Source organism: Furipterus horrens, unplaced genomic scaffold, assembly GCF_987537825.1.
Source record: "Furipterus horrens unplaced genomic scaffold, mFurHor1.1.pri manual_scaffold_3, whole genome shotgun sequence".
In the NCBI taxonomy this organism is placed as follows: Eukaryota; Metazoa; Chordata; class Mammalia; order Chiroptera; family Furipteridae; genus Furipterus; species Furipterus horrens.
Genome location: NW_028327173.1, coordinates 108,896,886 through 108,912,089, shown reverse-complemented (window position 1 = coordinate 108,912,089; position 15,204 = coordinate 108,896,886). Strand labels below are relative to the sequence as shown.

The 15,204-nt window shown below is 45.2% G+C and overlaps 1 protein-coding gene and 1 non-coding gene across 2 annotated transcripts in view; both read left to right on the top strand.

Moving 5' to 3' along the window:
- THSD4 (thrombospondin type 1 domain containing 4) overlaps positions 1–15,204 on the top strand; it is a 116,475-nt gene that overhangs the window by 86,635 nt on the left and 14,636 nt on the right. The window contains exons 4-7 of the mRNA XM_090268309.1: positions 421–696; positions 5,565–5,694; positions 7,396–7,600; positions 8,175–8,348. Coding sequence (XP_090124435.1) covers positions 421–696; positions 5,565–5,694; positions 7,396–7,600; positions 8,175–8,348 — 785 coding nt within the window. The remainder of the gene's footprint in view (positions 1–420; positions 697–5,564; positions 5,695–7,395; positions 7,601–8,174; positions 8,349–15,204) is intronic.
- On the top strand, positions 2,019–2,147 carry LOC150015729 (small Cajal body-specific RNA 15). Its single transcript, XR_016510331.1, has one exon.

The following is a 15,204-nucleotide window of genomic DNA, read 5'->3' as shown; positions in this document are numbered from 1 at the left end:
GTATGAGAATGTGTTTTCTGGCACATTCAGCAAGGGGTTTAGTGATTTAAGGGTTTCCAAAGTCTCCAATCTTTATTGTTAGGCAAGTAGACTTGTTGCCGCCCTCGTTTTTGCATGCGGTGCTTTAGTTATGAGTGAAGGGAGCACTGCTGTAAGACTTCCCTTGCCTGTATTCCTTTTTATGTGAATTGCCTCTCCCTGGCCCTTGCCTGCCTTTTCCACTGGGATGTTCACCTTTTCCTTATTTGTTTTTAATCATGTTTTAAAGATTGGGGAAATTAGTGTCTGCATATTTTAAATATATTTCTCTGAATTAGAAATGACCTCCTGCTACCTGATTTCTAATGCTAAAGCAGTTTCCTCTTTATGACTCACTGTGAAAAATGAACTTACCTGTGTGTGTGCACTGGCCTCTCCCAGGGGAGCCCTTCCAGGGTCAGCTGCTCGTGGAGGGGAGGAGCCAGGATCGGGGAGAAGGGATGGAGAGAACCGAGGGGAAGGAAGACCTACACGGTGGAGCACCTGAAATATTCACCTCAGAAGCAGCTCAGAGCTTCCCAGTCAGGCATCCAGACAGATTTTCTTCCCACCGGCCAGACGGTGTGGTTCCCCCTGGCTCCCAGCCCCCACGACGAAGCCGAGACCACAACTGGAAGCAGCTGGGCACCACGGAGTGCTCCACAACCTGTGGGAAAGGTGAGCTCACGTGTGGCTGGGGTCTCAGCAGCCCCCCAGGAGGGCTGAGCGGGTGGCCCCCAGGGCACGACACACCCTACGCCACCATGAGCCTGGCCCCGAGAGGGCTCATTAGTGGCCCCAAGACCACCCTCAGGCTTGACGATCCATTTAGGAATTACAAGACAGAAAAGCTGCTGTGCTCATGGTTACAATTTATCACAGTGAAAAGATATAGATTAGAATCAGCAAAGGGGGGCAGCAAGTTAGAGATAATTAAACATTGAGGCCAAAAGCATTTCAACGAGGGCCTCCCCACAACACGATGGCCGTAAGCAGTGTGCAGCATCACTGCAGAGGAACCCAAATCAAAATTATTATTACTGAAATATTCTGCCATTTAGGTTATGGTGTGATACTCATTAAAGGAACTAGCTACACTCAGAACCAGGTGGAAACAAGGGAAAGTTATAAAAGGATAAAATGGTTGTCACGTGGTTTTGTATCAAGGGCTGCATGTGTACAAGATTCTCCGAGTCCTGTCTTTAAAGACAGCCTGGCCCAGGCCTCCCAATAGGGTGGGGCGTGGCCCTGTCAGGAGCCATCAGGAGTTGCGTTGTGGACAGAGTGGGAGGAGGACAGAAGCGCGTGTCGTTTGTCAGCTCACCCTTCACGCCACACTCTAGTCTTTACGGTCCGCGCTGAAATAAAAATCTGCCTCCCTTATTGTTCTCTGGTACCCAGCCGGCCCACTCCTGCTTACACCTCACCATCTAGGTCAGGTGCCACCTCCCCTGTGAAGCCCTTCCTGATCTTGCAAAGCAGAAGTAGGCAGTTTGGGGCACAGTTCCTTTTGAACTGGGGCTCTGCTTGGCCTGCTGTCCTAATGAGTGTACACTTTGCCACCTCTGCACCTGGTATCTTACCATGCACACAGTCAGTGCTCTTCAAGGGCTTCTGGAATGAGTGGCTATATCATCACTACACTTCAAATGTGATATATATCAGCTGGTAGAGGAGATAAAGGGTAGTTTTTACATCTTCAATACATCCTGGGTATACAAGTCTGTTATTGCTTTTACCAGGTCCTATCAGTAACATAAAGAATGTGGATTTATGTATTCAAAACTGAAGAATCTCTTTCTCTAGATTTCCATATTATTTTGATTAATGTTCTAAGATAGTCTTTCTCCTTTGCACATGGATACACCACACACACACACACACTTCACAGCTGCCACTCGATGCCTAAAATGAGATGTCCAGCCTCTAAATGACACTGGTTCTCAGGCCAAAGAGATACTGAAGACGTGTCTTAAAAGTAGAACAAAAATAGAGATGTGCTAGAGACTTAGAAGATAGAGGAGTCCTTGAAGTCAAGCTAACTCGGCTTTTAGCCTTCTAAATAAAAAGTTAGATAGGACAGGTCTTATTTGCAAGATAAATTCAAGACCTACTTACTACCAAGAGCAAAAAAAGAGAGAGTTGTCCTACTCCCCTAGCCCTCCATTCTCTCCTCCTCCCAGGCCCCTGTTTTTCTCCCCTGTGACAAATGGCAATAGCCCATTTGTGGATGCCCCTCCTTTGCTCCCTTGTAGGCTTGCTCCCAAGCTTTGAAAGCCTCAGTCAGATGTGCGGGGCAGGTGAGGCAGCATGGATGCACCAAATATTTAGCTTATCTCTTGGTCATCAGCAGTGGTGACAAGTGTGCCATGACGAGAAATTCTGAGTCTGCCACACTGGACCCTCCCAAACTCTTCTCCAGTCTTTCCCGCTGGAATTAACCAGACCACACATTTCTCTGCCTGTCACATTGAAACTTCCCTTTCTGTCAATACTTTCAGCATTGTGACATTATCCCCACAGAAGGGCTCCATCGCCGGCATTCAGATATGGCCTGTACTCCATATAGTCATTGCCAAGACCTCTGTCTACCTGGACAAGCGCTTGGCTTGGTTGGTTGACTCCTGGAGTTCCAAGGCTAATGTTATTTATTTTCTTCTTCCTTATTTTGTCCATCTCTCCATAATGCCTTGCTGACTTCTACCTGTGTTACAGTTTCCTGCTCCAACATAACATGCTTCTGTTTTGATCAATGCACCCAACATGGAACCCAACCAAACTGATCCCAGGTTCCTCCTGCTGCCTGGAGCCCAGCCAGCACCTGCCCTCACCACCCTATTCCTGCTTGCTGGCAATTAGAGAAATATCCAATGGTGTGCTTGAACAATGAAGAAATGGCCAGGTATCTCCCTCTCTGCAGTAACTGAAACAGACCCAAAGAAAGAAAGAAATTGTGGTCACTGGAGTCAAAAATTATAGATCTGGTATTTTCTCACCATCAGAGAAAGAACGAATCCTCTGACTTTATTTCCTCGGCTAAACGCCGGAGCTGGTGCGTGGACAAGTTTACTGTCAGGGCAGCGAGGGGGTGGGAAGGCAAGCCAAGGCCTTGCAGGCAGCCTCATGCAGGACCCATCTTTGTAAGACACAGAACATTCCTCTGTTTGCCTGTGTTTTTATGGCTAAATATACTAAATTTCCCTCTCACTTGAGTGCCAAGTAGTTGGGGTAGCTACTGTTGTTTTTCCAAGCCATAGACTTGTAAGTAGAAAAGTTTTACCCATGTGATCTGAAGAGAAAGGGATAGGCTAAAAAAAAAAATAAGATTTTTACTTAATCTTTTAATAGCTGGGTCCCAAAGGGGTACCCTGGAAGCCATGAACTGAATCTTATTCAACTTTTAACTCAGAATAATATGCTTAATGTTTGTTGAATTTAATTAAAGATCTCTTCTTAAATGGAAACAGATATGTCTCTGGACAAAACTTAATTCCACAAAAGTTTTTGTTTCTTATTAATTTTACAGTCAGTGCTGCTTTTTACTCAGCTACTAATTATGCTTAATTGGAACACTATTTTTAAATAACGATCTCAAGTTATAGCTACATTGTAAATTTTTACTACCAGAGTACTTTATTTTATCTTATTTTTTATTGTATTTTTTCCATTACCATTTTCCCCCCTATACTCCCCTCCCCCCGCAATCCCCACACTGTTGTCCACGTCCATGAGTCCTTTTTCCTTTTTGCTCGATCCCTCCACCCTCTAACCCCACCCCCCACCAGAGCTGTCAGCCTGCTCTCCATCTATGAGTCTGTCTTCATTTTGCTTGTTAGTTCAGTTTGTTCATTAGATTCCAACTATGAGTGAAATCATATGGTTTTTGTCTTTCTCTGACTGGCCATATTACTTTAAGCAAATATGTGTTTCAGATCTAAACTGTCTTACAAACTGTCCAGTTTCTTATAAGAACTACCTCTGGGCTCAGCGTCACACAAGATCAGTTTAAAGAGGCATTGAGACACTGCTCATGGCTGATGATAAAATTTTGAGACATATTAAAAGTTATTTCTCTAGTTATGATTAAAATTGTGGAAATTAGAAATCCAGAAACTATATATACCTGGCCAGTTAGCAACAGAGCTAAGACAGAGCTGTACATAGAATAAATGACAATGTTCTGTGGGGCAGGCATTGCGTAGTGGCCTATAATAGAGGGGAGACGGTTTTTTGTGAGGAAGCATTTTATTCTTCCTGCAGCTGGGTTGCAGGTTCAGCTGGTTTACATTTCAAACTTTGTAAACGTTCACTAGTGATACTTCAGTGCTGCCAACAGGCGGCAGCAAAGAGAGGAAGGCAGAATTGTGAATCGGCTGTTTTTTGAGTTGTTTTGAGAGCTAGAAATTACACTTAACCAAATCTTTTTTTCCTGATAGATTTATCCATTTTAAGCCAATGAAACTAGGCTGTGTGTTTTTCAATCCTCACCCAAAGCTATATTTGTTGACTTTAGAGAGAGAGGAAGGAGGGGAGAGAAAGAGAGAAAGAGGCATCCATGTTAGACAGAAACATCCATCAGTTGCCTCCCACATGTGCCCTGCAGGGATTGAACCCACAACCTAGGTATGTGCCCTGACCAGGAATCGAACCTGCAACCTTTTGGTGCACGGGACGACACTCCAACCAATTGAGCCCCCTGGCCAAGGCTGTGTATGTTTTATAAAAATATAAACACCTGAGGCAGTTAATTTTTTTAGCAAAGTAATAAAAAGAAATGTTAGACCTCTAATAAATATTCATTCAACAAACTTTTATTCAGCACCCACTACTCTGCTAGGTACTGGGGATACAGAGATGAATGAGAACTAGCCCTGTACCTAAGAAGCTCACTGTCTTGTGGGAAGCAGGCATGTACTCAAATAAATAAAGCACCACTGGATCAGAACTTTATTAGGGGAATGTGCAAAATACTTTGCAAAGTGGAAGCCAGCTGCTCTTCTAGCCTTTCTTAAATCTCATTTCTCTGCACCAACCTAACTGTCTCGTGAACATATCTGGTACTTGCAGGCCAGTTTGTTGGGCACTTTTGTTCCAGTTCAGTGACTTAGACAGCCCTCTCCCTTCAAGACACAGGTGGGCACAGGTTCCCAGCCCAACCCTTTCTGTAGGCTGTAGCTTGAGCCCCCTAGGACCCTTTCTCTTCAATGTCTCCAGAAAATCTTCAAGGAGTTACTGTTAGTGCTTGTTTTAGAATCTCTCCCCTGCATAGTGATATGTTAAACTATTATGAGAAGTGTCTATATCTGCCTTTGAGCACTTTTAAACCATGTCCACAAATAAACTATAAGCTCTTAGGAGTCAAGAACTATTCTACTCTTCTTTGCACCTCAGTGCAGAACAAGCCCTTGTGTGGCAGGTGTGTGTGTGTGAACTGTTCTGTTTCTGCGGCCACTCTTCATCAGCACCTGGATCTCTGTGCATCTCCACCACAGAGCAACATTCAGGTCTGTGGGACTGTCCTTCAGACGTTCTCCTTGTCCTTCCAGGATCGCAGTATCCCATTTTTCGCTGTGTGCACAGAAACACTCATGAAGAGGTTCCTGAGAGCTACTGTGACTCCGGCATGAAGCCAACCCCCGAGGAGGAGCCCTGCAACATCTTCCCCTGCCCAGCCTTGTAAGATGGTCTCTCTGTACCCACCCCCTGTAAACCAAGTCACTTCTGCTTGCATGTGCGTGCGTAGGACCTTAGTAGCAGATTTCATCTCATTTTGAAATCTGTCTAAATCTGATTTAGGAACACGAGTCTTGATCTATGCATAAAATGCAGTCTGTTTAGCAAGAGCACCTGTCTTTCAGGATCAACACAGGAGCCGGAGTCTTTAGCAGGTCAGCACAGCCCCTGGGAGCCCACCTTTTTGGAAATTGGAGCGATTAGGGTTTAGCTTGGTTAGGGAAGCAAAGAATTATTGGGTTGGCCAAAAAGTCCATTTGGTTTTTTCTGTAAGGTGGCTCTAACAATTTTGTTAGATTGTATTGTGACAGCTGTCACATCAGCATGCATTTTTTTAAAAAAGTATCAAAATTGGTGAATTTTTGTGTAGGCATTTTAATATTGAAGACTGTAGAAGATACACAATATTTTTGGCGTATTATGCTTTATTATCTCAAGAAAGGTAAAAACACAACTGAAACACAAAAAAAATAAAGATTTGTGCAGCATATGGAGAAGGTGCTGTGATCAGCTGTGTCAAAAGTGGTCTGTGAAGTTCTATGCTGGAGACTTCTCACTGGATGATGCACCACGGTCGGGTAGACCAGTTGAAGTTGATAGTGATCAAATCGAGACATTGAGAACAATCAACATTATACCACACAGGAGATAGCTGATATACTCAAAATGTCCAAATCAATAAAGTTATTGGTAAAGTTTATGGAAAAATCCATATGGGCTTTTTGGCCAACCCAGTGGAATCCAGTGTGGTCAGTGTGGTAGGAGAGCTGTGTGCGGAGAGAGATGAACGGAAGTCACACCACATCTGCCTGGAGCAGCCACGAAGAGCATCTCAGGAGAGGCCTTGTGCTGCTGACTGAGTGATAAATATGACACTATCAGAACAGGTCAAAAGGGCCCTAAACAGGGTCAAAACTTAATTCTCAAAATAATAACATATTTCTCATCCATACACATGACATGCATGTGCTGACATCTTAATGAAATGACAGAGCAAGGTGACAGAGGAAGAAATGTGAAACGTGTAAACAGTGAGAAATAAAGATTTCTGGTAAAGGAAATCGAAGATTCACATGCATGCAGATGCAGGCCTCCCACGGAACCCACAGCTGTGCCACTGGCCCATCGCACAGGCCTCTCTGTGGAGGTGTGTCCCTGTCAGGCTACTAAGAAGTTGAAAGTGCCCCCTGAGCCAGGGTCTCTCAACTTGTTGTCTCAAAAGTGATGACTCAAAACACAAAGATGTTCCTTAATGTCCAGAACCAGGAGATCATTGAATCCAAGATTATATAAAATCTAAAGTAATAATATAAAGAATGCTGGACTAGGATTTCTAAGTTAGTTCCAAAGTGAGTTAAGGTTTTCTACAGGGTAATGAAACTAAGCTTTGGAGTTTTGGTTTTTTTTACTAGATAAAAATTATTTGTACCTTCTCAATTTTCTTAAATTGTATAGACTCATTGGCAAATAGCATGTCAAGCAAAGTCAGTTTCTTTAGAGTCAGACCAGTAAGCAGTGCCCTGGGAGAAGGGTTATTACCTCCGAGGATTCTGATGGTTCTGTGTAAGTAAGCTAAGTGAGCTCCGGCCCTCCTCCTGTTGACTGAGGTGATCTGTCCCTGTTGCTCTCTCCTTCCCGAGCTAGCTGGGACATCGGGGAGTGGTCAGAGTGCAGCAAAACCTGCGGCCTGGGCATGCAGCACCGCCAGGTTCTGTGCCGCCAGGTGTACGCCAACCGCAGCCTGACCGTGCAGCCCTACCGCTGCCAGCACCTGGACAAGCCCGAGACCACCAGCACCTGCCAGCTGAAGATCTGCAGCGAGTGGCAGATCCGCACGGATTGGACTTCGGTATGTAGGGGGGAGGGGGAGAGGGGGCCTGCTCTGAGGCTCCTCCCCTAGACCCACCGCCACCCTCCCTCCTCCCCACGCCATGACCTCACTTAGGAGTACCCTGAGTTCTCCAGGAGGGAACCTGTCCTGTGGGGCTCTGAATGCTGCTTTTGTAAACCAAAGAACGTGCCAATAGCTCGATAAAATTAAAGCTAGCGTGCGCACCGCGGCCGGCCCTAGCAGGGAGCCCACGGAAGGTGGGTGTAGACGGTCTCGTCTCTCTTGTGTCCTCGTGGAGTGAAGGCTGGCAAGTGCTGGCAGAGCCAACTCCTCCCAGTCCGGTCTCCTGTTCGGTAGGTGACAGAACTGAAGCTCAGACGAACAAAGGAGGCAAGATACCAGAGAAGGTCTTAGGCAAGAGGGTGGTGAAATGTTCAGGGCTGGGGTCCTCCCGGGGTAGCATCTCATTGCAGGGCCATTGCGACCTGGGGCGTCTCTCCAGGCCTCTGTTTAGGTGGCAGGTGACAAGAATGAGGGCACCACCCAGAGCCAACGCTTCCCGTCCTGCTCACGTGAGCTTGCTATGTCCTAGTGCTCGGTGCCCTGTGGCGTGGGACAGAGGACCCGAGACGTGAAGTGTGTGAGCAACATCGGGGACGTGGTTGATGACGAGGAATGCAACATGAAACTCCGGCCAAATGACATTGAGAACTGTGACATGGGACCCTGTGCGAGGAGCTGGTTCCTCACCGAGTGGAGTGAAAGGGTGAGTGTGATGTCAGCAGAGTGCTTTCCTGGAGCCAGCGACCCGGGTCTGCTCAGCTAACGGGTGGGAGCCATGTGTCGCAGGTGCTCCGAAGCTGCGTAAAGATGAATTCCCAGCTAAGAATCCCAAGGGTGCTTTCTGACTTTGGGGAAAAGGCTCAGAGATTAACTATTACAGGCGTTCTAGCCTTATATGAATCTCCATGGTGCTTCCAAATTATTGCATGCCTACAGATCACTGGGAACCTTGTTACATGCAGAGTCTGAGCAGGGGTATGGGGCCAGCCCAGATTCTGCATTTCTAAGGGGTTCCCAGTGGTGCCAAGGTTGCTGGTCCAGGGAATGGAGGAAACAGGCCATGTTCATGGAATCTTAGGAGACATTGCTGAGCTCCCAGGCCCTCTCCCCGCAGTGTCATGTGAACAACAAACAGTGCACTGTCTCAAGCTTGGAGGAGTAAGCTTCACACACCAGCAGATGGAGGCCCATCCACCCTGTTGGTTGATTCCAACTGGCCAGCATCCTTTCTGACTGGTCAGTGCCCACCATGGAGCAGTTGTTGAGTATTCTCAGCATCACCCTGGAGTGCTCGCATGGGTTTCCTGCATTGCCTCCCTCTCATCACAGCAATAATCCACTTTAGTGGGGGTGTTATTAGGGAAGAAAGGAAGAAAACACACCTGCAAATGCAGCCTTCAGCCCACATTCAACGATCCTCCTGGAGATTCTCATCAAGAGATTTAATCTCCTCTTGGTTTCCCGACACCTGGTGGCAACAGGCCCCTGCCCCTTAGCCCTGAGGCAGTCCCCAGAGAGAGCCTTTAGCGAAAGCACAGCTCTCTGGATGAGCAGCTCCTGTGTCTCCAGCCCCAGGAGTGGACAGTGCTGGGCACCAAACTGGCCATCAGGAAGGGGCTCACCAAAAGGAAACAAAGGGGGAGTGGGCGCTGATCTAAAGGTGTACATTGACTCAGACGTCTGCCCCTGAGTGCGGCAGGGCTCACCCAGTCCTGCCTGCGTGCAGACCCCTTTCCAAGCCACCCGTCTCAGCACAGCTCCTGGCCTTGTGGCAGCAGTGCAGGAAATGTGGCAGAGGTCACCTGGGCAGCCGCCCTGGCACATGAGGGGCCCTCGACAGTGGCCCTGGCATAGATCTGGCCCGTTTGTCAGAAATTCCCTGTGTGTCGAGACAATGACATCTATTTCTTGTACAGCCCAGTGCCAAGAGGGTTCCTTTCCTGTTGAACTAGTCTTTCTTGCCAGCTCTCAGCGTGCGCTGCAAGGAATGCATGCACACTCCTCACGCTGCAGACCCTCAGGTATGGGGAGCTCCTTCCCCATCCTCTCCAGGTTAAAAATTACTAGTTCCTTTAACTGATTTTTTGTCCTTCTGGGTTTCTAGCCAGAATTTGTATTCACAGTAAACTTGCCAAACTTAGTGTGTAAGCAAATGGATAAGAACAATGACACTAGGCTTTCCCTTTAATATTGGAAAGATGCTTTTTAAAATAGCTCACTTTTCTGCTCATACAGTAGTATACTATTGTAAAGATTATAAAAAGAACATGAAAGTATAACTATAATCTCTTCACTAGAAGATAACAGTTTAAGGTTTTTAAGCTATACTGCCAAGCTTTTTTCTACTTATACATACTTTGCATAAATAGTATTTTGTATTTATACACACTTCAAGAATATAAATCATAATATATTATTAATCTGTTAACCTAATTTTTTCATTTATGTATTGTAAACATTTTAATAATATTAACACCTTTAAAGAATGATTTTTTAATTAGACTAAGCTATTGTATGAATATTATAATTGAACCAATACCCTATTTCTAAATGTTTGGGGACATTTTTTTCTAATTTTTTACTATTTTAAATAATATTTCATAAATATTCTTATCCATAAATATTTATATGCACCTTTCTGTGCTTGCCTAAATTAATGTTTAAAAAGTAGAATTCTTTGACTAAATGTTGCAAAGCCTTTTAGAACTCTTGACACGTTTTGGCAAATTTCTCTCCAGAAAGACTATTTCAACTTAGAGTCTCCCAAGAAGCAATTGAGATCGCTTTTATAATCCTTTTATGGCACTGATTCTTTACCATTTTTTAATTCCATCTCTGTATTGCCATACTCTGAAAAAGGCATTGGGCTCAGAATGCCCTGTGGGCAAAGGAAAAAGCAACTACGTGGTAAGAAAAAGCTGCAATGCTTTAATTCCACTATGTGTCTCCCATATTTATTTAGGACAGTAGAACTCTACAAGTAATTTACAAGGAAGTCCTCATTAGCTATTTCCCCTCCAATAAAGACTCTTTGCTTTGTATTTTAACATAAGTACTTGCTGGATCTAAGCCTTGACATAAAATTCCAAATATTGCAAAGGAATGAGCACTTTTCTTTTTCCATTTAGAGAACTTCTTTGCTTTTTTGGAAAAGATGTTTTAAGCCATGTGATTTAACCATATGATGTAAGTAATTTTGCTTTACCTGTAGAATAGATCATTATTCCTGAACGTTCATGATTATTTCAGAGCAGATGAATGGAAAGGGGTGCTATTGGGTTTAAAGAAGGTGAATTTCCTTTGGCACCCTTTGCCCAAGGACATTTCTTACTAGATCTTGAGAAAGCTGTCACCTCTCTGACCCTCAGTTTCCTCATCTGTAATAGCTGAGTGGGCATTAAGAGATAACATCTGAAACCATGACCTAGATGAGGTGGCGCCCTGGGGAGGGTTCCCTGGAGGCTGCTTCATTCTTCTCTGGCTTCATGTCAACACTGGGCCTTCCAGGCACCAGCTGAACTTAGGAAGGGTCGACCCCAGGAATAACCAGTTGATGGCCATCTTCCACATGTGAATAGTGGCTGTGTATAAAATAGCCTTGTTAAGCTTTAGTCCAAACTATGCAGTTTTTAGCATAAACATGTATTGAGTACCTGTTAAAAGCTAGGCGTGAATAAGACAGCCTTCATTTAAAGAGTTCAACGGGGAGAGAGAACAAATGAGATTAAAGTTTACAAACACTTAAGGATCCAGAGTGAATCTGCAATATTGTAATTTACAAGAAATATGGGTGTGGTCATTCAGATGATCAAGCATATTTGGCCTTCATCCACAGTTCCTGGCTCACAGCTCCCCAGACCCTAGGAATTTCAGTAGTCTTGAAAGTTATAAAGGTGTCTTCTGTTATGTTAAGAAGATGACTTAAGAATAGGGGTTGGTTCCCAAAGGTGCCAACTCTCAGTCCCACCCCTCAACCTCCAAGGAAGGTCTGGGGTCTGGAGGCTGAATCAGTTATTGGTCACTGATTTAATCAATCATGCCTATGTAATGAAGCCTCCATCTAAACCCATAACGACAGGGTTTGGAGCGCCTCCACCTGCCTCCGGGTTAGTGAAGATGCGGAGACAGGGGAGAGTGGTGGACCTGGAAGCTCGGCGCCTCTTCCCACATACCTCTCCATATGCATCTCTTCTGTCTGGCTTCTCCTGGATTATATCTTTGTATAATAAACTGCTAAAATGTTCCTCTGATTTCTGTGAGCTGCTCTAGCAAAGCAATTGAACTGAGAAGTGGGTCTTAGGAACCTCAGATATTTAGCCAGCTGGTCAGAAGTACAGGTAACAACCTGGCCTTGGGATTGGCTGCTGCAGTCTGGGTGGGACAGTCTTGTAGGACTGAGTCTTTAACGTGTGGGATCTGATACTGTCTCTGGGTCGACTGTGTCAGAATTGAGTTGGATTGTAGGACACCCAGCTGGTGACCTAAGAATTGCCTGTTGGTGTAAGGACCCCCCCCAACACACACACATTGAAATTGGCCCCTGAATACTAAAGAGTATCCTGTTGCCCAATTTAGAATTAATTGATCTCTGCCTAAATGAACTGAGGTTGTAAATTCAATCTGAATTTTCTCTTAAGCTTCTAGGGTTATATGTAGTTTTTCTGAGTTAGTGACTCACCGTAAAAACATCCTTGCAGCTAATTTTATTCGAGGTGGGCCTCAGGGTGGGCCCTATCAGTTGCCGGTATCAGTTACTTTTTAGTTCTACACATCAATGCCAGGTTGAAACACTCATCCAATTTTTAATCACAGCAGAAAAAACAACTTTTGGGAAATCCACCAGGCTCCATTTTGTACCATTTAATTTTTAAGGATGTTTTTTCCAAGAGAAAAAAATTAGTAAAGATATTGAGTTATTTAAATTATGGAAGAAGGTGCATAAAATTGATGCTCAGGATTAATCGTTAGAGCCCCTTTGTCCCTCGGGGGCCAGCTGGGCCAAGGTTAGCATTTAGCTGTTGCTAGAGAGAGAAGGCAAACCCCGCCAGAGGGTTGCTTAGGAATTGCATGCATCTCTGTACATTATCTGTCCTGAAGTTCTTTTAGGAATCAGATTCTTTTCTGAAGTGGATTTGGTCCTTCTTTTAGGCACATCCTTCAGGGACAGTGAACGGGTGTGTTTCGGTGCTTCACTTTGAAGATTAGTCTCTGCAGCCTGATAAGCTCCCTAGGCCAGGTCCTGTGTGTGTAGCTCCTTCTGAATAGAAATGTGTTGTGCTCTTCACCGCAGCCTCTGGGGGTTCATCCTTATGATGCTCTCCCACTGGGTACTGACTTGCCCCTTAACATTGTCCTTTTAATTTAAGTCCATGGCAACATGGGGAAACTCTCCCAAGGTGCATGTAAATTATTTGGTTCAGAAAGCAGATTTCTAAAGACAATGCAGATAAAAACAAAAGTCATGAAAAGTATTAGTGAGCCTATAAGAAAGAAAAAACGTTTCCTTTACTCAGGTTCTGTAATGGAGGCCTGCAAATTAAGCTGACCATAACAAGATTAGCAGGACAATAGCATACAAATTTTATTTGATTTTTTTTTTTTTTTTTACATGGCATCATGGGGGCAGCGGGAGCTTCATAGGAAAGAAATGAAAACCCCAAAGAAGCAGTTAGACTTGAGGGATTATATACCCCTTTTTTTTTAAGTATATTTTATTGATTATGTTGTTAGAGTAGTTCCAATTTTTTCCCCTTTGTTCCCCTCTGCCCAGTAACCCCCTTCTCTCCAACAATCCCACCCACCTTAGTTCATGTCCTTGGGTCATGCATATAAGTTCTTTGGTTTCACCCTTTCCTATATCATTCTTAACATCCCCCTGTCTATTTTGTACCAACCGATTATGCTTTTTATTCCCTGCACCATTTCCCCATTTCCCCGTCACCCCCCTCCCAGCTGATAAGCCTCCAAATGATCTCCATACTTATGATTCTGTTCCTATTCTGGTTTGCTTAGTTGGATTTTGTTTTTATTTTTTAGATTCAGTTGTTGATAGTTGTGAGTTTGTTGTCATTTTAGTGTTAATAGTTTTGATCTTCCTTTTCTTAAGTAAGTCCCTTTGATATTTCATATAATAATGGCTTTGTGATGATGAACTCCTTTAGCTTCACCTTGTCTGGGAAGCACTTCATCTGCCCTTACATTCCAAATGATAGCTTTGCTGGATAGAGTAATCTTGGTTGTAGGTTGCTTTTCATCACATTGAATACTGCTTGCCAGTCCCTTCCTGCCTGCAAAGTGTGCTCTGAGAAATCAGCTGATAGTCCTATAGGCACCGCCCTGTAGGCAACTCTCCACCTCACTCTTGCTGCCCCCAGGACTCTGTCTTTATCTTTCACCTTTAGCATCTCAATCATGATGCGTCCTGGTGTGGTCCCCTCTGGGTCCAGCTCGCCCGGGACCCTTTGTGCTTCCCAGATCTGTAGGTCCATCTCCTTTGCCAAATTTGGGAAGTTTTCCCCATTTTTTTCAATTCTTGCTTCCTCGTTCTGCACTGGTTAACTGTTTTTTTCTTCCTTGTGTTCCAAATCATTGATTTGAACCCCAGTTTCCTTCCCTTCACCATTGGTTTTGTGTGGACTTGCCTTCGTTTCACTTAGCATAGCCTTCATTTCTTCTCTTATGAGTCTGCCATACTCAAGCATATCTGTCAAGCCTGTGAGCATCTTTATCACCAGTGTTCTGAATTCTGTGTCTCTTAGGTTGTCTCTCTCCTTATCTGTTAGGTTGTCTCTCTCCTTGTCGCTAAGTTCTCCCACTGAAACCTTGATCCATTTCCCCTTTGGGGTCATACTTCTCTGTCTCCTCATTCTGACAGGCTCCTGTGTATGTTTGCCTCCACATCCCAGGTAGAGCTGTCGCTCCTGTTATGTTGTAAGGGGCGGAGCCTTAGGGATTTGTCAGTATGGGGCGACTTGTTTCACCATGTGGTGGCGCTGTATGTGGGGAGGGGTCCAAGAGGGAACAATGCTGCCTGCCAAGCACTCGCCCCCCTTCCAGGCACCCTTCCCACCTCCGCACAGGATCAGTGCCCCTCCAGCTGCTGCTCTGGTCGTCATTCCCAGAGTGGGTGGGTCTGCGGATGTTCTAGGACCGTGGGGGCCCTTTAAATAAGCAGACTCTTCTGAAACCAGCAGTTTCTGCCTCTACCCAAACCCCTACCCACTCACACAATCAGAAGCAATGAGGCCCAACCCTCCCCGATGCTGAGACCATGGGCCACGAGGTCCTGCGAGGAGCCAGGAATGCTCCCCAGGTGTCCCTCCTGAGTTTCCAAAATGTGTGACTATGCTTTCTGCCAACCTGCCACTGCCACTGCTGCCTCAGCTGCTGCTGCCACCACCACACCGCGCCCTCTCCGCCCGGGCTCTGTCCCTCCCACCTGTCTGGATGAGTATTTCCCCTTCACATCCCTGTTCGCTGGACTTCCATGCAGTCTGACCCTCTGGAACTTCTGGTTGTCTCCAGTCCCGAGGTAGTTGCCCTCCTTCCTAGTTGTGGAG